This window comes from Engystomops pustulosus, chromosome 8, assembly GCF_040894005.1.
Source record: "Engystomops pustulosus chromosome 8, aEngPut4.maternal, whole genome shotgun sequence".
Lineage (NCBI taxonomy): Eukaryota > Metazoa > Chordata > Amphibia > Anura > Leptodactylidae > Engystomops > Engystomops pustulosus.
In genome coordinates, this window is record NC_092418.1 from 73,267,002 (window position 1) to 73,292,100 (window position 25,099).

The 25,099-nt window shown below is 42.1% G+C and overlaps 1 protein-coding gene across 2 annotated transcripts in view; it reads left to right on the top strand.

The window, feature by feature from the left end:
* Positions 1-25,099, top strand: part of VPS8 (VPS8 subunit of CORVET complex) — a 152,432-nt gene that overhangs the window by 84,440 nt on the left and 42,893 nt on the right. For both annotated transcript variants that reach the window (XM_072121231.1, XM_072121232.1), the window contains 10 exons: positions 2,749-2,791; positions 4,665-4,737; positions 5,711-5,830; positions 11,013-11,084; positions 12,309-12,428; positions 12,901-12,957; positions 13,307-13,389; positions 15,927-16,011; positions 19,931-20,029; positions 22,583-22,672. In XM_072121231.1, the coding sequence (XP_071977332.1) occupies positions 2,749-2,791; positions 4,665-4,737; positions 5,711-5,830; positions 11,013-11,084; positions 12,309-12,428; positions 12,901-12,957; positions 13,307-13,389; positions 15,927-16,011; positions 19,931-20,029; positions 22,583-22,672 (842 nt within the window). The remainder of the gene's footprint in view (positions 1-2,748; positions 2,792-4,664; positions 4,738-5,710; positions 5,831-11,012; positions 11,085-12,308; positions 12,429-12,900; positions 12,958-13,306; positions 13,390-15,926; positions 16,012-19,930; positions 20,030-22,582; positions 22,673-25,099) is intronic.

Sequence of the window (25,099 nt, forward strand, 5' to 3'; positions counted from 1 at the left end):
ACAATGGAATTTTGATCTTGGTCCTTTACCTGTGGAAGAGTTCAATAGAGCAATGATCTATTGAGAAACCTTGGTCCTGGCTATGGTGGAATTGTTCCTTTAAAGGGAACCTGTCACCAGCAGGATGCCTGTTAAACCCATAAACATACCTTATATGCTGCATTAAATGTTGTCCAGGCATATCCTTGTAATGATGTTGTACCGGGCGGATGCTGAAATAACTTATATTCACAGGCAGCTTCCAGTCAGGGGGGTGGGCTCCGGGTCCAGCAGTCAAGTGCTCACCAAGCCTCCGGCCAGCTGCATCATCAAAACTCCTCCTATAGTTCTCTTTTCAGCCGGAGGGAGAAACGTGCACTGCCCATGCACATGCACGTGCATGAGGCAGCGCGGCCGGCTATCAATTACGCAATGGTGAAGTACACAGCTGGTGGCGCATGTGCAGCGCGCATGTCTCTCTCCAGATACACGCAGGGCCGAAGAGGAGATATTAAAGGCACTGCAGGGCAGGGCAGGAATCGGTTGAAAAGAGAACTGTAGGAGGAGTTTTGATGACGCAGCTGGCCGGAGGCTTGGTGAACACTTGACTGCTGGACCCCAAAGCCCGCCCCCCTGGCTGGTATCTGCCTGTGAATATACACTCACCGGCCACTTTATTAGGTACACCTGTCCAACTGCTCGTTAACACGTAATTTCTAATCAGCCAATCACATGCATTTAGACATGTAGACATGGTCAAGACAATCTCCTGCAGTTCAAACCGAGCATCAGTATGGGGAAGAAAGGTGATTTGAGTGCCTTTGAACGTGGCATGGTTGTTGGTGCCAGAAGGGCTGGTCTGAGTATTTCAGAAACTGCTGATCTACTGGGATTTTCACGCACAACCATCTCTAGGGTTTACAGAGAATGGTTTGAAAAAGAAAAAACATCCAGTGAGCGGCAGTTCTGGGGGCAGAAATGCCTTGTTGATGCCAGAGGTCAGAGGAGAATGGGCAGACTGGTTCGAGCTGACAGAAAGGCAACAGTGACTCAAATCGCCACCCGTTACAACCAAGGTAGGCAGAAAAGCATCTCTGAACGCACAGTACGTCGAACTTTGAGGCAGATGGGCTACAGCAGCAGAAGACCACATCGGGTGCCACTCCTTTCAGCTAAGAACAGGAAACTGAGGTTACAATTTGCACAAGCTCATCGAAATCCGACAGTAGAAGATTGGAAAAACGTTGTCTGGTCTGATGAGTCTCGATTTCTGCTGCAACATTCGGATGGTAGGGTCAGAATTTGGCGTCAACAACATGAAAGCATGGATCCATCCTGCCTTGTATCAACGGTTCAGGCTGGTGGTGGTGGTGTCATGGTGTGGGGAATATTTTCTTGGCACTCTTTGGGCCCCTTGGTACCAATTGAGCATCATTGCAACGCCACAGCCTACCTGAGTATTGTTGCTGACCATGTCCATCCCTTTATGACCACAATGTACCCAACATCTGATGGCTACTTTCAGCAGGATAATGCGCCATGTCATAAAGCTGGAATCATCTCAGACTGGTTTCTTGAACATGACAATGAGTTCACTGCACTCAAAAGGCCTCCACAGTCACCAGATCTAGCATGGTGTACCTAATAAAGTGGCCGGTGAGTGTAAGTTGTTATTTGAGCATGCGGCTGGCACACCATCATTATAGGGACATGCCTGGACAACATTTAATGCAGCCTATAAGGTATGTTTAGGGGTTTAACAGGCGTCCCACTGGTGACATGTGCAATGTAACAAAGATTTGTCGTGCACCAAATACACCCCTTACAGCTGTCGTCTTTTCTAGCAAGATAATGGGGAAAATTTAATCTAAAACCTTCATAATAGGTTATAGTTGGAGCAGATTAGTCCAGAAGTCCCAACAAAGTGGTTTCATAAATTCCCTCCCCCAGTGTTCTGGTAATTGTTAATGAATATATTGATAAAGCACCCAATGTCATACACCCTCACTCCCCCAGCGCACAATGGGGCAAATTTACTTACCACGATCCCTGATCCGGATGGTCCGACAAAGATGAAGTTCACGCACAGCTTGTGCGGCCGATTTCCTGCATCTGTCCCCCGCCGAGGTCCGCCGGAATTCACCACCTTCTTCCTGGTGCTTGCAAGTGCGTGTCTTTGACACAATTTGAATTTTAAATCCCGCGCATAGTCCGAATCCGTCGGGCTGTCCAACGGCCACGCCCCCTGATTTGCGTCGCATGAAAGTGCCCAAATGGGAAATTGTCGGGAAACCCGACGAAAATGTAAATGAGCCCCAATGTGTCTGATAAACTAAGAAGCTTTGGCCTCATTGGGGACCCCATGCGTCTGGAATTGCAAGCTGCTTAATGACAAATGTCCCCCAAAGTTTCCAGATTTGACTTGGCCCAGAAAAAGAGTTCTGAAAATATGGATAATATACAACCTGCATATCCCCAACTGATGCCAACCTAACACGAGGGAGAGGTTTGTGTATCGCTATGCTAAAACCATTCAGGCATCACTGAAGAAGCAGTTCAATCCAGTGGACCAGACTACATATTGCTATAAAAACAAGTATAACAGAGGGATACAAAATAAAAACAAGTCTAAATTGAGATACAGCAAAGGGTGTGTTCAGGTAATAAAATAATGTGGTTCTAACCTTATAGGAAGCATGTGTATGTGTATGACTAAATTTGGCATTTTATGGATTTCTGATCTACAGCTATATTTTTTCTCTATGCTAGATGAACAAGTTGTGATGGGCAATAAGCTCCTCGTTTATATAAGGTAAGAAAATAATATCCATATTTTTTTACGGAAGTACCGTATATATACTCAAGTATAAGCCAAGACCCCTAATTTTAACACAATAGCCAGCCAGCCCCCTGTGGTGTGTAGCCAGCCAGCCCCCTGTGGTGTGTAGCCAGCCGGCCCCCTGTGGTGTGTAGCCAGCCAGCCCCCTGTGGTGTGTAGCCAGCCAGCCCCCTGTGGTGTGTAGCCAGACAGCCCCCTGTCCCCCAGTATATAGCCTGCAGCCCTGGAACCCCCAGGTGTGCACACCGCACACAGCTTTATGTTCTGCACCCTAACTTACTTTGCCAAACTTTAAGACCCCTGATGATTAATGGCAAAAAGAAACGCGTCGGGTCCTAGGGTTATTTAGTAGTGAGGCAGTGATAGCCACGTACAGCCACAGTATGAATACAGCTCAGTCAGCCTATAGAAGCTGTGAAATAAACAGGATAGAATATCAGCCTGTCAGATTAGAAATCTGGTCACCACACTGTTAGCTATTAGTGGCAGTCAGTATACCAGCATCCAATCTATACAGTAACCATTTGGATTGGATTAGGCAGGATACCAACCTGCAGGAGTCTGACAACTACTATCTTGCAACAAGAAGATTACAAATAGTAGTAATCACACTGCCTCACTAAACAGCAAGGATGTGAGCAAATCCATAATCACATCCCTGCTGCCGTTATGTTACCTATCCCCTGCTATTAACCATCTATGGAGTGCAGCAGAATGTTCATATGCACGCATGAGGGTTAGCAGTGGAATACAGGAACAATTCAAGATGCACTCAGAGTTCTGTCTCATTATTTTAAATTTGAAGAAATAAAAGATACGTTTTATTTTTTTGACATTATATCTCCAATTACAGTGAATTTAAGTGAATCAAGGAGTTATCATTATTTATCAACATCGCTAATTTACTCAGTGAAAAAAAAACCCAGTATATAGCCTGCAGCCCTGCCCCCTCCCCCCCCCCCCAGTATATAGCCTGCAGCCAGTGCCCTCAGTATAAAGCCTGTATTTAAAAAGAAACAAGTGTACTCACACCCCTGCAGCAGCTCCTCTACTATTCATCAATGTTCAGGCATTGTCTCCGTGTCGGCACGCGGTCTGTCACAGGCACCATGACATCAGCCGCTCGATGACATCATATTGTATACCAATGCCAGCGCACGCATTAGTGTGTCAGCGAGCAGCTGACGTCATGATGCCTGCGATGGACCGCGCTGGGGTGCAGATCCGATGTCTGAGCATCGATGGATAGAAGAGGACCTGCCAGGGGGACGTCGGAAGGTAAGTGTACTTTTTTTGTTTTTTTTCTTGACTCGAGTATAAGCCAAGTTAGGGTTTTCCAGCACATTTTTTGTGGTGAAAGTCTCGTCTTATACTAGAGTATATAGGGTAATTTTAATTTTTTCATGAATGATTGAAACTAGTGTCTCTATGGAAATTATACGTTTTCTCACCATGACCTGTAGTCATCAGTGTCATATTGCTAGTCTTTAAGAAAACCTGTCTACTAGTAACCTTTTACTATATTTCAAAAAAAAAAAATAAGACTTCCTTCCTTAAAGGGGGTGCCTGGAGACCTCAGTTCTTGCCATCTCATGGAGTCGTGTTGACCTTTGGATAGGGATTAAGTGTCTTTTTTTTTTTTTTTTTTTTACTTACCAATGAAAATCATCTTTTTGATTGCAGTAGAGACCGCTTGCTCTTTGTGCACTCTGTGTACACAATATGGAAACACCAGTGTTTATTTAATACTGTTCTGAGTAGTATTTTTTACTACCATTTTAGTCCACTAATTTGATTTCCATTTATGTATAATAACTTATTAATCTTACTTTATTAATCTTGACAGCTCTAGTTTAGCTGGGAGAGCTTACCCTTTAGGAGACATCCCAGAAGACCTTGTCCCACAGGTGAAGAACCAGGTTAGTACTCTGTGGATATTTTGTTCTAGATGATACTATTTGTTATAGCTTTCAGTTGAGGCTCTTTACCTTCTATGTACTTTTCTGTGACATTTGTCATTGATCTTTTAGATAAGGTAACAAATTCTTGATATCTATTTCTATGCTATATGTTATATTTATTTAAAATATGTTATATTTGGTATGAATAGCATTATAATGCTTGTTTTTTTTCTGTATAAGAGATAAATTTTCTGTATAAGAGATAAATTTTAGGTGTCGATGGCTCATTTGCTGCAAGTGTACATAAGGAGATAATACAGTACTAATACATGATACATAACTATACAGATTGTGCCTTTTGAACTTTGTTTAGTACATTTGTACAGTATTATTTAAATAAATGCAATTTTTTTTTATTATGTCCACACAAATTAATACTTAAAGGGGTTCTTTTTTTTTGGAGAAGATTTGTCTTTACAGTACTGCATCATTGTATATATAATATCTAATTATTAAAAGGACTGCACCATTCTTAAGATGTCAAATTTATTATTTTGAACAGACCTCCCTTTGTGCATTACTTGATTTCCACTGTAACAACCAGTGTACGATCTATCATCCTTAGCGCATGTGCACTGCCCTCTTCCTGTCCGGTTGCGCGCCTGTTGTATGTGGGCCAGTTTCCGCACAGTTTATAATGTGAATGAGCACTGGCGGCAAGAAGAGGGAATTGTAGTTTAACAATCCAGCAGGGTGGCCATCTTTGAGAGCAGTGGCAACTGGTCACATCAAGACAACTAACTGATATTATCAAATAATTTACAAGGACTGGTGGTGTAGTAATGATTATGAACATGGTAACAAGAGCAATATTGTATATTAAAACAAAAAATGAGGTAGAGTGACTGGAGAACCCCTTTAATACTCAATACCAGACTGATAGAAAATATACAGGAATCACAGAGACTTGCCTTTTTTTATATTTCTCCAGGTATTTGAGTTCCTGATCCGTTTGCACTCACCAGAGGCCCTACAAGATGAGGATGTGTATCCCTATATTCGCACTCTGTTGCATTTTGATACACGAGAGTTCCTTAATGTTTTGGCATTGGTAAGAGAAAAGTTGTTGGGTTGTTGAGTTTTCTGTGAGTGAACCATTTTATACTTTGATTTTCTACACAATATACACTGCATAGATATGTTGCTCCCTCACTCCTCCTCAAGCCTGTCAACCTCTTAATACACTTAAACCTGGTATATGAATTCCAAAAGTGAAGAAAGAGCAGGTTCCAACCAATAGTTCCATAGACATGTGCAACTAGAATACATGTTTATTTAAGGCCTTGTGGAGATCCTTAGTTTTTAGCAGTGAGGGTTAGATTTTGAGAGGGTTAAGAAGCCTGATCATCTTGACCAAGTGAATTGGGCCCACTAGGTTAAGAGGCATGGATTCCCACTTAGTAGCTCCTTAATTTTGCAGAGCAGGGGTGGGTGGATCTGTTTTTATTAGGCAGCCAGGTCATATGCTCATTTGTGCAGACCAATGGATGATACTGCTTACTAGGTGGGTCTTGAGGCTGTGTGGTGCTGCAGTCCCAGTTTTTGGTCAATAATGAAGGGTCATGTGCCCGAAACACCCAGCTGTGGCCATACTCCAGTGCAGGACTAACTGGCAAACACTGCTCTAGGTTATACTGATAACATATTTCAGCTTCCCTATAATACAGTTTTATAAATATGTTTGATTTTCGCCTTATAAATTTTAAAATGAAAACCTTAATATGCAGACATGCATATCCTTTGTGTTATGTGATCACCCTGAAAACTAAGATTAAACTAAGTGTTAATCTACTTATATTTGTTGTCCATGGCCTCATCCCTTCTAAAATCAACTTTTAAAACTTTGCTAATTAGCCTGAATGGCTCTTGGGGATGTTACCAGAGCCTCTCCATGTTCTAGCTTCACAGGTTGTTACACTGTGCAAGAGCACTTTCCCTCTCATTGCGTGAAATCCCAACAGGCCAGGGGAAGGGGGGTGGTGAGGAAACAGAGGGGTGGGTAGACATTTCAACAGCCAATGACGATGGATAAGAAATATAAGATCACCACAGTCCCGGGGCCTGGATCTATGAGTAAGCGCCTCTAATTTATCATGATTGATTTTGATGGTAGATTTCCTTTAAGTATTATTGGTCTATATAAATGTGATATGTATATGGCCCGCTGGGCCGGAGAACATTACCATATACTACAGTCTGTTAGTGTATTCACAATCTAAAGGGAGAAATCTTGTTTGGTATCCTTATCCGGTATTCTTGTCAGGCAGCCGTGCCAATCACGGGAAGGCGGCTGGCATCTTATTTAAGCTGTTTCTGAAGAATATTTTTTTAACTCATAATATTAAAATACAATGACACTGGATGACATATATCTGCTGCAGTGTTGCTGATCATGTTTTCTTCCTAATGAGCGACGAGCAGTCTATGACAATATTTATTGCTGTACTGCTTTGCTTATGTGAGATATCAGCTGCTGACTTGGAGAAAAAATATCCATATAATTATTTGGCATTTTCTGGAAATGCCTCATATAAATCACTTTTCTATGTCACTGCAGATGCTACGAATCCCTCAGCCAGCAGTGATGAGTTGGACAGTTTCTCCTAAAAAGTGGAGAACTGTAGATATACACATATACATAGTATAAAATCACAAAACTTCAGCTTGCCTGTGGTACGTGTAATGCAAAGGGAGTCTACAGGTACCCTTCTCTAGGAATAGAGTTGTTTTCCTCATTACAATGTACAAATACCTGAATGATCAGTATAAGGATCGCTCCAAAGATCTTTTTTTACCCAGGTCTGTGACCAAGACAAGGGCCATCCTCTACACCTAAAGGAGAGGCGATTCTACCGTCACCGGCACCTCTGCCTTGCAGCGCTGGGGTCCTGGATTCGAATCCCACCCAGGTCAACATCTGCAAAGAGTTTGTATGTTCTCTCCGTGTTTGCTTGGGTTTCCTCCGGGTACTCCGGTTTCCTCCCACACTCCAAAAACATACTGTTAGGTTGTTTATAAATAAAGAATTATTATTATTATTATTATTATTATCACCATAGAGAAAGGTTCTTTACTGTAAGAGCAGTGAGACTATGGAACTCTCTGCCGCAGGAGGTTGTTATGGCGGACTCTATGTACATGTTCAAGAGAGGCCTGGGTGACTTTCTGGAGAGCAAAAAAAAGAGCGGGAAAAAACATTTGCTTAATTCTTAAAGGTTGGACTTGATGGACTTGCGCCTTTCCCAGCTTTTTATACCATGATGCAATAAACTTTATTGATCCCTTGGGGGAAATTGTTTTGAACGTGGTGTCGGTTCATCGTTACAAAGCTTACTAATTACATAAAGGGGTCACACATATGACGTACACATATGTTGCAGATTACATGTTTAAGACCATCAATCCAAACAACATACCATACAGAAGAACAGATAACATATTGATACAGATGGGTAGGGGGGGGGGGGTCACAGGTGGGTTGTGCTGGAATTAGTCTTCGGTGATGGGTTTGGGTGTTCGTATCTCGGGGCCTAGTGCAGACGATGTGTGTTGCCAGGTGCCGGTGCTCTAATTCTCCTGACTGGCCTGGTTTATGTGCACCTTTCCATCTCGGTACAGTTGTTAGGATCGCTTCACAGCATCTTGGTTCCTTTTAACACTTGGTATTGGCGCTCAGAGCAGTAAGGTGACTGCATTCAAATGTGAGCCTCTAGGTGCTGTGAGCCATCCAGTGCTGAAGCCCTGTGGATTCGATTGACAGTGGTGTGATCAAGTGGCCGTCCTGCATTTAGGGGGGGCATAGGTCATCCCAGGTGGGAGGGGTTGCCCGGGTCAGTGCTACAGGGAGTAGGTCCCACCGAATGCCAAGGGGGATGCCGAAGCGACAGAGCTAGCCCTGCTGACCACGAGCATGGAGCAGGATACGCTGAGTATAGAGGAGCAGGCCATGGCGAGCACAGAATGCACTTGGGGATAGTGCAATGCAATTGAAACTCCATAAGCTGCTCCAGAAAATAATCTGGAACAACTGTAGTGTGGTCCATACGAATGATTTCTTTTATGTTTGTGCTGCATGGTTCGCCCTCTGGAAAATAAAATAGGGAATTCAAAACACTGTATTTTAATTTTGAATAAAATAGTCATAATTTGAAAACAATAAAATTTTAATATTAATTATTATTAATATTTAAATTTAGATTTTTCTCTAAGCCCTCATGTACATAATAATTTCTATGAGTTAATACACACAGCTATGTTATCCACTGATCTAAAGTGCAGAAGATCTAGTGTTTTATACTTACCATAGTGCTGCAGGTCAGTTGTCAAATGTTAAGCTGCTGTTTTAGTACATCTTTCATTCTCATGATTGCCACCGTTTTGTCCTTTCCAAATATTTCCTGTAGAGGGAGGACGTATGTGCACCTCTCCCCCCAAATGCTTGGCTTTCATCTGCTTGGGGAACACTTGCTTATTATCAACACCACGACTCGGCTTTAGTTCAAAGGGAGGACATTTAATCCAAGCGTCTCTCCCTCTCTGAAGTCTCTTTTTTTGAAGCATAGTCCTCGGGAGATTTGAGCAAAATTAAATGAGGTTTATTCAACACCCTCCGAGCTCATAATCTGGTAACAGAACAGGGAATAATAATTAAGTTGTTGGAAGGCATCAGATGATTAGGACTGTGGAGTCCTCACAGACACGAGCGCCACAAATCTGTCCAGTATGTCAAGTAAAATCTTCCAAGAATAGGTAATGCTCGGATTAATCTGATTGTTTCATTTTAATTGGAGTATTACTATGTGTATACTTTGTTTAATTTTCTGGAAGGTGTGTAAAAGTTTGTGGAAATTATATACATGATAATCACTACAACCTGTTACCTCTACCACCAATTTTTCGACACCCTACGTCATCAGTGGAACTTGGTCAATGGGAACATGTCAGCATGGATACAAAAGGGAATTTGTAATACGAGATTTTATCCTTTTGTTTTTTTATATCACTAATTTTAGTGTGTTCAGTCAGCCATCTAATGTGTATGAAGCCCCTGAAGATTTGGAAAATTTTAGTTCCACTGCTCCTTTTGTGCTCAGTAGATAAATGACATTCAGAGATGTCTGGAAGCAACTTGCTCCGATATTTACATAAATAAATAAGAAATAATTCCTTTATTTATATAGTGAACACAGATTATGCAGCGCTGCACAAAGTTTGCCAAATCAGCCCCTGTCCCAACGGGTCTCACAATTTAATCATCCTACCAGTATGTTTTGGAGTGTGCGAGGAAACCGTAGGACCCGGAGAAACCCACACAAACACGGAGAGAACATACAAACTTTTTGCAGATGTTGACCTGGGTGGGACTTGAACCCAGGACCCCAGCGCTGCATGGCTGTTGTCCTACCCACTAAACCACCGTGCTGCCCATGCTGTGCTGATCATTCTAGCATGTGAAGGAATCAGGAGAGATAGCTGTCAGCAGAACAAACATTTAGGCTGCATTCACTTGTTGCATTTACAATGCGATAACATAGTGTTTACATAGTTGACATTGCGTTTACATCGCATTTACACAAAAACGCAATGTAAACGCAACATGTGAACAAAGCCTTTTGCAACAGTTACCTCATGTGTTGGAGGCTTAGCTTGGCGATAGAAAGAATTGACTTTACTTTTGGTGACCTATTGTTATTATAGATCATCAATCTCAGATCTTATCAGCTATTAGTAGTGTGTAGTAGCCGTAGTGTACTGGAGCTCAAGAGTTTTTTTTTTTAAATTGTGTAAATTTACTACAAGCCTCATTCAGTGTAGCTGTACCACTAAATATCTGATGTACTAGTATTACTCTGGCGTGGGGGACACCCCATCGAAGTCTGTTGGGACTCATCTCTAGGTGATGGGTATGTATCTGGGTGAGTAAAGGTGTTTCTTTCTTTATTTCTTTCTAAGGTGGCCACAGACAGTGTCCATATTGGGTAATGTGGGACACTAACCCGAGGACCTTTGGATGGTCTAACTGCCTTTTGAACTACAATGATCGGTTCCCTTTGAGCACATGCACCACTCATACACACTACACATAACTAGGATGAATAATACAGTATGTAAGGAATAAGTTCACGCAGCATTCATTATACCTTCTTCACTCCTCTGCAGCAGATCTGCAGTGTGATTATCACTAACAGAAAACATACTGATAGGCTTACTGTAATTTTTTTTTTTGTTTTTAGACATTTGAAGATTTTACTAACGATAAGCAAGCTGTGGAACACCAACAGAGGATTGTGGACATCCTACTGAAGGTAAATGAAAATGGCTTTACTACAGAGGCCTCTACTAATTTAGCTTCAACACTAAGCATTCTCTCATGCATTAAAGGAAATCGACCACTTCTAAAATAGACTTTTGAACTGGGCTCAATTACTGGTCATATTCTTACTTATTTTCTACTTAATGGAAACTGTGGAAATATGTCGAAAAATTAGTTATAAAAATATTTAAGTGAGGCTCCGACGCTCCTGTTTAACATAATTATTCATACCTCCTTCATCTTGCCCTGTCCGGGAGCTGGTGTAGTGCCTCGTGAGCTGGTTGTGCAGTGCGGATGATAAGCGCACTTGTGCTGGACTTCACCGCTCGCGGCTAGGGTAAGTAAGTGTGCAGGGACACGGATCCGATGGATGGTGGCACAGGACACCGATACCACCGGAGCAGGTGGATATACCTTTATTTTTTTAAATGCCTCTCTCCCGTCCCCCCCAGTGCAAAGACTTACTCAAAGAATAAATAAAGTGACAAGTGTGTAGTCACAACAGACGGTGCTATATATCCCCCTAGTGAACTGTGAAAGATTTCTACACCTTTTAACTGGTTGTCCTTCCAGAGAAGCTCGTCCTTCATGTCCTGTATAGAAAAGGAAAGAGCTGTCTGAGCAGAGCATGCCATTCATCTCTACATGGGTTTACTTTGTATTATAAGTACGGCCGACACTCTAGAGTTAGAGACTTTTGTGTCAGTCTTCACTTTGGCCAAGAGTTTAAAAAGCCACTTGTTTCTGAATTCTGATTTGGCTCTATGACAATGGACTTTCTAAACTGGAAAACCCAGCAACATGAAGTCAAAGTGCCCTGATTATGGTTTCTTGAAGCTGCTAAGCTCAATGTAAAACCGGTATACCCCCAAAAGCACCTGGCCCAGTTGTGACTGCATCTCTGTTGCCCTTCCAGTTAAATCTCTGGCCGGGTCAGAATTTTAGGGCTGTAAGTGAATTATTACATTACCCGATGAGAAATACAGGCTCTGCTGTAAAATATCAGACCATTATCTTACTGTCTTACTCTACCTATGGTGCTTCACCAATATTGGGTTACACGGAATGATCTGTAGATTTCAGGCAGACTTTCTGAAGCATCATTTTAGTGGTATAACTATATTTATATGTACGATACTTCCATGGAAAGGTGATTGCTCCTCTCTGTAGTATCTTTTTGTTTGTGTATATATTTTGTCTCTATTTATGTTTTAAGGTTATGGTTGAGAACTCGGATTTTACACCGTCTCAGGTCGGCTGCCTTTTTACGTTTTTGGCTCGACAACTAGCCAAACCAGACAATACACTCTTTGTTAACCGAGTACTGTTCGATCAGGTAAGACGGTCATTTCTTTCTGTTATCAGATTGGTTATTTTCTTTTTATGTAGACTGTTCACTTTATCAGTGATCTAGGATACACCTGACATGTAAGGACATGCATGATCTAAATATACTGTACATGCATCCATTTATGTTGAATCTGTATTTATTGCAAACAAGGTGAACAATGCATAACAAATCACTGTGTACAATGTAAATGCAAGACAAACAAAAAAAACAAGATTGTTCCATTACCAAGATTGTTCCATTTAAGATACCCGCTAGGGATCCTATTTAGTAGAAAGAGGCACGTCTTGGGAGCCAGTCTAGGTACATATCATGCATCCATTTATAATTGGATCCTTGGGTAGATACTGATGATTGTTTTTTGTAGAAGTGAATCAAGGGAAATACAAAGTTCTGCTATTATAAAGGTGTTGTGAACTGTGTGTTATCTTCATTAATATTAATCTCTTAAATAAATCAGGTCCTGGAGTTCTTGTGCAGTCCGGATGATGATTCCAGACACTCGGAGAGACAACAGGTGCAACCTCTTACATGTTCACCATGCATTGTTCTATCATATTTATTGTATTTTTATTTCGTAAGTATTTCACTTAAAAATACAGTGTTCTGTGACTATGACATCAACATTGAAAGTCTTCAGAACTTAAATAGTGACACATATCTAATTATATGTAGATTTGAATGCAAACTACATCTTCAGGGAAACACTGTAGCTAATAATAGAAAATAATTCTGTACTAAACAAATGGTCATTGATAAAGACTACATTTACACTGCATCTTATGTGAATTCTTCCATAATTATAAAAGCCTTCCTCCAACTACCATGTGGACCTCCTCCAGGGATTTTGATGGTTTCTTTTTTAGGTTCTTCTTGAGCTGCTTCAGGCAGGAGGAATTGTCCAGTTTGAAGAAAACAGATTGATTCTCCTCGCAGAGAGAGCACAGTTGTAAGTTCATTTTACTCCATTTTTTTGTTACATTGCTACTTTATATAATAGGTGTTTCTACAAATTCATTGATTTATGTCTTGTCTAATTTTGCCAGTGACAGCAGCATATAATATTGATGCCAAGTTTGGCATTATCTGAATTATGATATAGTCACACATACATTTTACTTTATAAATACAGCATATTGTTAAAAAAAATGGGGTCTCTTACATTTGACAGTGTCTCTTTAAAAGAAAGATCCTACATACAAGTGCTTTCAATTAATTACAATATCAACAAAACATTTTTATTTTCAGTGCAGGCAGTCCCCGGGTTATGTACAAGATAGGTTCTGTAGGTTTGTTCTTAAGTTGAATTTGTATGTAAGTCGGAACTGTATATTTTATGATTGTAGCCCCAGCCAAAATTATTTTGGTCTCGGTGACAATTGAATTTTAAAAATTTTGGGCTGTCATAAGAACCAGGATTAACAATAAATCTTAAATGCAGACACCTGTGATAACTGTTACAGCTGTTTATTGTAGCCTAAGGCTAAAGTACAGTAAATTACCAACATCCAGGAGTCCGTGAAACTCATATTATATAGAGTCATTACAAACAGAGTTAACTTTTACAAGCATTTATTTATGTTAATGTTGATGATTATGGTTTACAGCCCAGGAAACCCAAAAGTCATTATTTCAGAGAATTAGAATAATTTACCCTGCAAAGGTGTCCTAAGCATTTTAAAACAGTGATTTTCAACCAGTGTTCCACGGCACACTAGTGTGCCGCGACACATGGTTGGGTGTGCCGCGGGGAAAGTTCCCCAAACTATGGTGCCCCCCAGAGGCTGCGTCATAGACGCATGATGAGGCGCTATTACTCTTCAGAATAATTGCCATGCGTAAAAGTATGGTTGGCAATTATACCCTGTAAAGTCCTGGATAAGCAAACCGGCGCGCTGCAATTGTGGAGGAAAGTATCACTGTGATCACAGCGCGAAGGCACTGCTCGGCACATGATGCAGTGTCCACAAGACCAATAACAACGCTCCTTTCCCGCTGTTAGTATAAAGCCGCATGTAAGGGGCTTTGTCATTGGCTGAGTGCACTGGAGTCTGCACGTGTTTCATTAGTTTGTGCGACTGCCAGACTTCATTCACACACGCTCCTCTGCTCCACAGTACTGCAGAACCAGGTAAAAAAAGCCATGTTCCAGCTCCCATCCTGCTATTACCACCTGGCCCTGTACTGTCCTCCAGTCCAAGCGAACCCTGCTGCACACTGCTGTATGCCACAAGCTGCCTTCCTTCCTCCCCTCCCCCGGACAAGCTGCCACCGTCATGTCCCTACAGCCACGGGAGGTGATTTACTGGAGGTCGGGGTAAAGGACAAGTGTGCAGAGCTGCGTCTGTCGTCCTGCTTTTATCCCTCCCTCACACACTGAGCCCAGCATCAGCGATCATCATGGCAGAGGAGCAACAAGTTGTGCAGAAGTGCCCTCAGCTGCCCCAAGCTCCCTCAGCTGCCCCAAGCTCCCTCAGCTGCCCTCCCCGTCACCAGGGGTACTGCCAGCTCCGATGCAGGGCACAGAGGCCAATGCATTGCAATAGAAAATCAAGAACTCCATCTGGTAAGCTGTAGAGCCCCGTGTCCTGTCATTTATCTAGCATGTTATCTCTGCCATCCTCCCTTACAAGTGACTGACATGTACAAATGTAAAATGAGAAATACTATAGTCATGAGGCTGGAGTACTACAACTACCAGTTCATATGCTTAGTATATGAGCTGGCACTTGTACTCTGGCCTCATGGCCATAGTACTTCTCATTGTACACCTTATTTTGGTTGGTGGTGTGCCCCAGGATTTTCTAAGTATAAAAAGTGTTCCGCGGCTCAAAAAAGGTTGAAAATCACTGTTTTAGAAGGTCCCAGGTCTTCATGGGGAAGACTGCTGACCTGACAGTTGTCCAGAAGGCAGTTATTGACACACTCCACAAGGAGGAAAAGGCACAAGAGGTCATTAGTAAAAGTTGAGTGGAAGAAAAAAGCATGGTAGAAAAAGGTGCAAAAGCAACCAGGATAACCACAGTCTAGATAAGATTGTTAAGAAAAGGCCATTCAAAAATGTGGTGGACATTTACAAGGAATGGACTGCTGCTGGAGTGAGTGCTTCCAGAGCCACCACACAGAGCTGTATCTAGGAGATGGGCTACAAGTGTCACATTCTGTTTTAAAAGGGGTGGACAAGTTTCAGGTCATTAACTACCCACAACTGAGGTGACAAAATTGATGAGGGTCTGACCTGTGGGATTCCAACCATTCACAAGAATGGCTGTAGAGTTTTTTCATGCCTCTGAACTCTCTCCATAGCACTGTGGTTAACTTGATGGACTGGTGTCACCTGTGACTTTTTTTCAGTCTTGGTATCTATGTATCAACCTTCATATTCCATATTGCAATATTATGGCCATTTTATCTAGTATGTATGACATTTAACATTATATTTATGTGGATAATGAGAATAAAATCTGTTCTATGTTTTATATCTAGTTACCAGATCTGTGAGTTTATGTATGAACGAAAGCATCTATATGATAAAATCATTGAATGTTATTTACAAGATCCAATGAGAAAGGTAATGTTAAATTATTCAACGCAAGTTTTTGTTACGAAAGCATTTCTTGGTTTTCACGGTCTACTATACGAGGGATTTCTGACTACCCAAAATATTAGTACATCCCCCTGCCTACTGAGAATCTCAGTACATCCCCCTGCCTACTGAGAATCTCAGTACATCCCCCTGTCTACTGAGAATCTCTGTACATCCCCCTGCCTACTGAGAATCTCTGTACATCCCCCTGCCTACTGAGAATCTCTGTACATCCCCCTGCCTACTGAGAATCTCTGTACATCCCCCTGCCTACTGAGAATCTCAGTACATCCCCCTGCCTACTGAGAATCTCTGTACATCCCCCTGCCTACTGAGAATCTCTGTACATCCCCCTGCCTACTTAGAATCTCTGTACATCCCCCTGCCTACTGAGAATCTCTGTACATCCCCCTGCCTACTGAGAATCTACATACATCCCCCTGCCTACTGAGAATCTCAGTACATCCCCCTGTCTACTGAGAATCTCTGTACATCCCCCTGCCTACTGAGAATCTCTGTACATCCCCCTGCCTACTGAGAATCTCTGTACATCCCCCTGCCTACTGAGAATCTACATACATCCCCCTGCCTACTGAGAATCTCTGTACATCCCCCTGCCTACTGAGAATCTACATACATCCCCCTGCCTACTGAGAATCTCAGTACATCCCCTGCCTACTAAGAATCTCTGTACATCCTCCTGCCTACTAAGAATCTCTGTACATCCCCTGCCTACTAAGAATCTCTGTACATCCCCCTGCCTAATGAGAATCTCTGTACATCCTCCTGCCTACTAAGAATCTAAGTACATCCCCCTGCCTACTAAGAATCTCTGTACATCCCCCTGCCTACTAAGAATCTCTGTACATCCCCCTGCCTAATGAGAATCTCTGTACATCCCCCTGCCTACTAAGAATCTCTGTACATCCCTCTGTCTACTAAGAATCTCTGTACATCCCCCTGCCCACTGAGAATCTCTGTACATCCCCTGCCTACTAAGAATCTCTGTACATCCCCCTGCCCACTGAGAATCTCTGTACATCCCCTGCCTACTAAGAATCTCAGTACATCCCCCTGCCTACTGAGAATCTCTGTACATCCTCCTGCCTACTAAGAATCTCTGTACATCCCCTGCCTACTAAGAATCTCTGTACATCCCCCTGCCTAATGAGAATCTCTGTACATCCTCCTGCCTACTAAGAATCTAAGTACATCCCCCTGCCTACTAAGAATCTCTGTACATCCCCCTGCCTACTAAGAATCTCTGTACATCCCCCTGCCTAATGAGAATCTCTGTACATCCTCCTGCCTACTAAGAATCTCTGTACATCCCCTGCCTACTAAGAATCTCTGTACATCCTCCTGCCTACTAAGAATCTCTGTACATCCCCTGCCTACTAAGAATCTCTGTACATCCCCCTGCCTAATGAGAATCTCTGTACATCCTCCTGCCTACTGAGAATCTAAGTACATCCCCCTGCCTACTAAGAATCTCTGTACATCCCCCTGCCTAATGAGAATCTCTGTACATCCCCCTGCCTACTAAGAATCTCTGTACATCCCCCTGCCTAATGAGAATCTCTGTACATCCCCCTGCCTACTAAGAATCTCTGTACATCCCCCTGTCTACTAAGAATCTCTGTACATCCCCCTGCCTACTGAGAATCTCTGTACATCCCCCTGCCTACTGAGAATCTCTGTACATCCCCCTGCCTACTGAGAATCTACATACATCCCCCTGCCTACTGAGAATCTCTGTACATCCCCCTGCCTACTGAGAATCTACATACATCCCCCTGCCTACTGAGAATCTCAGTACATCCCCTGCCTACTAAGAATCTCTGTACATCCTCCTGCCTACTAAGAATCTCTGTACATCCCCTGCCTACTAAGAATCTCTGTACATCCCCCTGCCTAATGAGAATCTCTGTACATCCTCCTGCCTACTAAGAATCTAAGTACATCCCCCTGCCTACTAAGAATCTCTGTACATCCCCCTGCCTACTAAGAATCTCTGTACATCCCCCTGCCTAATGAGAATCTCTGTACATCCCCCTGCCTACTAAGAATCTCTGTACATCCCTCTGTCTACTAAGAATCTCTGTACATCCCCCTGCCCACTGAGAATCTCTGTACATCCCCTGCCTACTAAGAATCTCTGTACATCCCCCTGCCCACTGAGAATCTCTGTACATCCCCTGCCTACTAAGAATCTCAGTACATCCCCCTGCCTACTGAGAATCTCTGTACATCCTCCTGCCTACTAAGAATCTCTGTACATCCCCTGCCTACTAAGAATCTCTGTACATCCCCCTGCCTAATGAGAATCTCTGTACATCCTCCTGCCTACTAAGAATCTAAGTACATCCCCCTGCCTACTAAGAATCTCTGTACATCCCCCTGCCTACTAAGAATCTCTGTACATCCCCCTGCCTAATGAGAATCTCTGTACATCCTCCTGCCTACTAAGAATCTCTGTACATCCCCTGCCTACTAAGAATCTCTGTACATCCTCCTGCCTACTAAGAATCTCTGTACATCCCCTGCCTACTAAGAATCTCTGTACATCCCCCTGCCTAATGAGAATCTCTGTACATCCTCCTGCCTACTGAGAATCTAAGTACATCCCCCTGCCTACTAAGAATCTCTGTACATCCCCCTGCCTAATGAGAATCTCTGTACATCCCCCTGCCTACTAAGAATCTCTGTACATCCCTCTGTCTACTAAGAATCTCTGTACATCCCCCTGCCCACTGAGAATCTCTGTACATCCCCCTGCCCACTGAGAATCTCTGTACATCCCCTGCCTACTAAGAATCTCAGTACATCCCCCTGCCTACTGAGAATCTCTGTACATCCCCCTGCCTACTGAGAATCTCTGTACATCCTCCTGCCTACTAAGAATCTCTGTACATCCCCCTGCCTAATGAGAATCTCTGTACATCCCCCTGCCTACTAAGAATCTCTGTACATCCCCCTGTCTACTAAGAATCTCTGTACATCCCCCTGCCCACTGAGAATCTCTGTACATCCCCCTGCCTACTGAGAATCTCTGTACATCCCCCTGCCTACTGAGAATCTCTGTACATCCTCCTGCCTACTAAGAATCTCTGTACATCCCCCTGCCTAATGAGAATCTCTGTACATCCCCCTGCCTACTAAGAATCTCTGTACATCCCCCTGTCTACTAAGAATCTCTGTACATCCCCCTGCCCACTGAGAATCTCTGTACATCCCCCTGCCTACTGAGAATCTCTGTACATCCCCCTGTCTACTAAGAATCTCTGTACATCCCCCTGCCCACTGAGAATCTCTGTACATCCCCTGCCTACTAAGAATCTCTGTACATCCCCTGCCTACTGAGAATCTCTGTACATCCCCCTGCCCACTGAGAATCTCTGTACATCCCCCTGCCTACTAAGTATCTCTGTACATCCCCCTGCCTACTGAGAATCTACATACATCCCCCTGCCTACTGAGAATCTCTGTACATCCCCCTGCCTACTGAGAATCTCTGTACATCCCCCTGCCTACTGAGAATCTCTGTACATCCCCCTGCCTACTGAGAATCTCCGTACATCCCCCTGCCTACTAAGTATCTAAGTACATCCCCCTGCCTACTGAGAATCTCTGTACATCCCCCTGCCTACTGAGAATCTCCGTACATCCCCCTGCCTACTAAGTATCTAAGTACATCCCCCTGCCTACTTAGAATCTCTGTACATCCCCCTGCCCACTGAGAATCTCTGTACATCCCCCTGCCTACTGAGAATCTTTCACGGGGATTTTGTGGCAGAGCATAACTATGAGTCTCGCATTCAATTACCTAGATGTAAGCTTTTGTGTATCATCTTTTTTTGTTCTATTATAAACCTTGTCATGCTTATTTATTTATACTCAACAGCAAGAAGTTTTTAATTATATCCATAATATATTGTCACTTCCTGGATACAGTTCTGAGGAGAAGCAGTCAATGTGGGACAAAGCAATGAGTCATATGGAGGTATGTCAAAATCAGTAGATTTCATTGTGATGTTTTGCAGCATGAAATCACAGCAGCTTCCATGGACCTCTACTACTGCCCATGTCCATCTACTACTGCCCATAAATACATGGTGTATATTGTTATACTATCCTAGTAAATTTACCAGTGCAAATGCCACAAACAAAGCAAAGGTAGTAACATATATATATACTTTTGTGTTGACTTTGTTTGCATGTTACATTTTATATCCTTTTTTAATAAGCAAAATGGACTTTTTTATAGTTTTTGAATTGTTTGTATCGGTATCCTCCATTTCTGTATACTTTTGGGAACTGTTTTTTGTGGTTGCATGAGCAAACGCCTTGGTGGATGTCATTAAAGCATTACTGTAAAGTTATAATGATTTTACCAAATTGTTATTTGTGATTCCCCATTTAAGCCCTATTGTGCTGCTCTCCCTTTTTTTTCCAAAGTTATGGCATTTTCTGTTCTGAAAGTGATCTTTCTCACCAGAGGTGAAGTGGGCAGAGACTTGTGTCTTTCTGTACCTGCCTTGAAACTGAGTCCAATTCAATCTGATCACAGATCCCATGAAGCCTTGTGTTTTCTTTCAAAGTAATTTAGCATTAAATCCAGTGAGTTTCCTACAAATAAATCCTTATAGAGTTTATAGTGCAGAGTACAAGGTGGGGAGGGTGTAGCATGAGATGAAGAGAAAAACAGAGAAAGTTCTGTAGAATCACAGACTGGGATGAAGGAACTGATGGGGAACAGGGGAGATCTTGTACCTCACTATTTTGTGCAGCAGACATCTGTATCCACAGCACTGAACACAATGAGGTCTGCTACACACACAGAGCACAGTCACATGACCTCTTCCTCTATAGAGTTTTTGTAGAATCGTTTATAAGACGGTCTCCAGGGCTTGTCAACACAGGAGCTACTTACACACTGAGATAATCTGAGGGGTATAACAAATAAAAAAAGATAATAGGCAAAATTGTTCTACATCCCAAGAGCTATTGATTTGAAAAAAAAAATCTTTACAGATGTTCTTTATAAGAAAACTGTTAGCTGACACTAAACCACCAACATGTCCTTACACATTGGTGTTCAATACATATTGAATGTTAGATTTCTCTGTTCCTGTGAACAATTCCATAAGACTTCAGCACAGCATCAAATGGACAAGTAGCCTCTCTGCCTGCTGGGAGGACAGTGTGAATTTTATTCTTCCTACATCCCTCTAAAAAAAAACAATACATTCAGGGAGGTTGTACTGTCCTCTTTTACATAATAAATGAGTAACATACACCGATTTGATCATCAATTGTAGCTGTAATAAGAGGCGGTTCTCTTTCCATGGAGGGTTTGGTACAACCTTAGCAGTTCATCATCCAGGGAATTTAAGGCTGAGGTTGTGACTACCATGAGATAAAACACAACCATTATATCACATCACCCAACTGAAGAGATGGATAACGGGAACTTTCTGTAACAATAAGAAAAACTTAAAGTCATACAGGCTGTATTATACCTGTTAGGGGAGGGGTTTGGAAGAGAAGTCGACTTTTGATTTTAGTCTCTATTTATTTACATTTAATTTCCTGAATCCTAGTGAATTAAATCGAATTATAAGGACATGATAAAGAAATAAAAAAGGGTCTTGTTGAATACACTGGGGGCACATTAATGGTTCTGTTAGAGGTTATACTTTTATTGCAACATTGTTAGCCACTAGAAAGGAATTATGATGACAAGCACATATTGGGTAAAGGATTTTTCTGCAAATCTATAAGAAGTAAGGATGGTTTGAACAATGGTAAACCTACACTGTGTATTTGACATCCCAAAACTAGTCATATTTATGATGATACTTTGACTGAGTGCAACCGGCTTAAGATCTACAATTGGCTCTGTAATCCCATTTACTTTCCACCTGTAGTGGTTCTTTCCTTTTCAAGTGGTCATTATCTTTCTGTAGGTACTGAGAAAAAGGGAATGCTTTCAGAACAGTCAGATCTTTCTTGTGATGTTAAAATTAAGCACCCATGAAAGTACATGGCTAAATGAGAACAGAAAATGGTTAGTTGGAGCACACTATAATATGAAACTGCTGTATAACCTTCATTTATGAAGTACCATTTCCTGCAATTTTGTCAATAGTTTTCCCCTAAGCAGTGAGCGAGATTTTCAGCTCATGGTTCCCTGCGTGTTAAAGGGGTTTTCCTTGCCCTATGCATTTTTCATACTGATAACCTATATTTAGGTCCTGGTGTCCTCACTAGTTAGCTGTTCTGGCAGCCTCTCAGTGCCAGGCCCTATACATCAGATGCCTCGGTCCATAATATAGCAGCAGTTTTGTGTTAATATTGACTAAGCTGAAGTTCCCTTACACTGCTGTTACTCAGTAGACATATGCTTCTAGGAGACATTTTCATATTCAAGAACCAGCCAAGGTGCTTCCAAATCTTTATGCTCATAATAACGTAATCTTTATATTTCTACAGCATATAATACATTTCATAGAAATTTTCCCTATTTTTTCCCCTATTTTCTTTTCCTTACTAGGAACTGATAACACTGAGTCCAAATAAAGCAGCTGATCTTGTCTGCACCCATTACAGTGAACAGTTGGATGAGATTATTGGAAAACTACAGGTATTGTGAATGTGAATATTTTTCAATTTATTTTATTTAACAAAAAGTCATCTCTTTCCACTTTTCATTTATACTTGAGTATGAGCCCACCCAAATATAAGCTGAGGCACCTAATTTTACCACACAAAACTGGGAAAATGTATTGGCTTGACTATCACAGCCCCCCCCCCCACCCACTAATGAAATGCCCAGCAGCCTTCCCTCACTAATGATATGCTCAGCAGCCTCCCCCTCATTAATCATATGCCGATCAGCCTCCCCTAACTAATGATATGCCCAGCAGCCTCACCTCACTAATGATATGCCCGGCACACAGGGCCTCTCGTCATACATATATATATTATAGTTGTTGTTGTTTTTTTTTTTTTTAACTCATTACTTGCCTCCGGCGCGTCCTCAGCTCTACATCTCTTTCTGGGGCACTGTGTAGCAGCATGGGTAAAGACGACTCCATGAACTCTAGCCGCGCACTGACTATGATGTCAGCAGGTGACCACACAGTCATGTCATAGTGTGTGCGCGGGCAGAGCATATTGATCCGTCTTTACCCATGCCATGCTGCTACACAGAAACCAGAAGAGAGAAGAGGAGCTGAGGGGAGCGCCAGATGTAAGGACTATGTTTGTTTATTTTTTTTATATACTCGAGTATAAGCAGGGGGGGGGGGCTTTTACAGCACAAAAAATTGCTGCAAAAATCAACTTATACTTGAGTAAATAGGGTACCTACCTCAAGTATTTTCTTCCTCCTCTTCCCTCTTAAACATGGCTTTCACGTTGCTAGAACAAAATGGACTAGACTTGTAGAGGAATAAATTCGGTAGGGGTGAGGAGTGCGCAGAAACTGTAAGAGGAGATTGCTCTGTTTACTTCAGTACAGATCAGTTTTCTTTATATTGTCTTATATGAACTGTTGCAAAGTGGAATGTTCGCTAACAGAATTATCAAATTACAGCTTCCCATAGAAGCTTATAGAGTGTAGATGGAGCTGAATGAGAGAGTGGTAGAGATATCATGCACAGAAATACACGTCACTCTGTAATTTGTGGGTGCCCAAGTAGTTTCCCAACCCTTGAGCACATGTAGAACAAAACTTGCCACTCTTAAGATAAGTTTGATGACTTTATATTTAATCAGAGACAGAGGTGGATAAAGCTACTTCTTTCCACTGCCCTTCTGTTCTATTCCACTTTCTCCTCGCAGTTCATACCTATACATAGTCCATATTGACTAAAACGTTACACTACTTATTTCGAGTGCGGTCACACGTGCCGTTAGTGTTGCCTTTCCTAATAAGCACATGGTGTCTTGTATTGTTTAAATGGAAGTAGTTGGGTGCTGGTTACTGATCACATGTGTTTCACTGGAAGCGCATATCCAATCGGGCCAAAGCCCGCCCCCCTTCCCCATGCGCTAGCGTTCATTAGCAAACGTAACACGTAGCAGCATGTGTAACCGCATGTGGATTGCAGTCTTTGAATAAACTCATCCATTTGAGGAGACACCAGGCAATCTTATGATGATCTTCGTCATATTTAAAGTAAAAATTAACTGAAAAGTAGTTTTTTTGTTTTTGCTTTTTTTTGTAGCAGTAAAGTGTTAGGAATTTGCATCTTTCTGTAGAGGATCATGAGAAGAGGACATTTGACTATGTTGTAACTGTCGCTGATTCTAGAGTGTATCCAGCATATTCTGCCATGCGTTTGATGAAAGATGAAAGCAGGGAGATGTATTTACCAGCCTCTGCTTCCTGTCTGTACTCATGCACCTCTAACCGGCTCAATTGAATCATCTCAGCTGGCAGACACTTAATGAGTTCATTAGCACATTCTCAACATAGACAGCTCTGCACCTTCCTGACCTTCACCACACAAAACCTTTCAATCACTTGTCTGGAAACCTTGTGTCTAGTGGTCATCGCCCACTGCCATAACTGAGCCGGGTTCATTCTACTGTTTACTGGCGACTACTTTAATATGAGTATAGACAAGGCATGTCACTGTCTTGTATGTGTGTAAAACCAATGTAAAGGGCCTTGGAATCTGTATTTCCAGGTAATATTAAGGGTCCTTGTAATTTAAAGTGTATCATCTCAATTTTTAAAACACATAAAATAGCTAGTGAATTGTGGGTTGGTATGTAGATCTGAAACATTATTTTATCTTTACTTTTACTCCAGCTGCATGTTTCTAGGTAATCAAAGATAGAGGTCATCTGAAGTGACACTCCCCATGCAGCCTCTAAACTTGACTCCTCTAAGGCAGATATTACTCTTTTTTTGTGCTCATTTTCACATGACTCTGGAGGATATTTTTTTCTATAGGTAAACGGACAATGCTTCACATAAAAGAGAAATCTTGTGTCCTTTTAAAGTTCATATATTAACCCTTCTATATTGATGACCAATCAACATGTTTGTATAACGAGT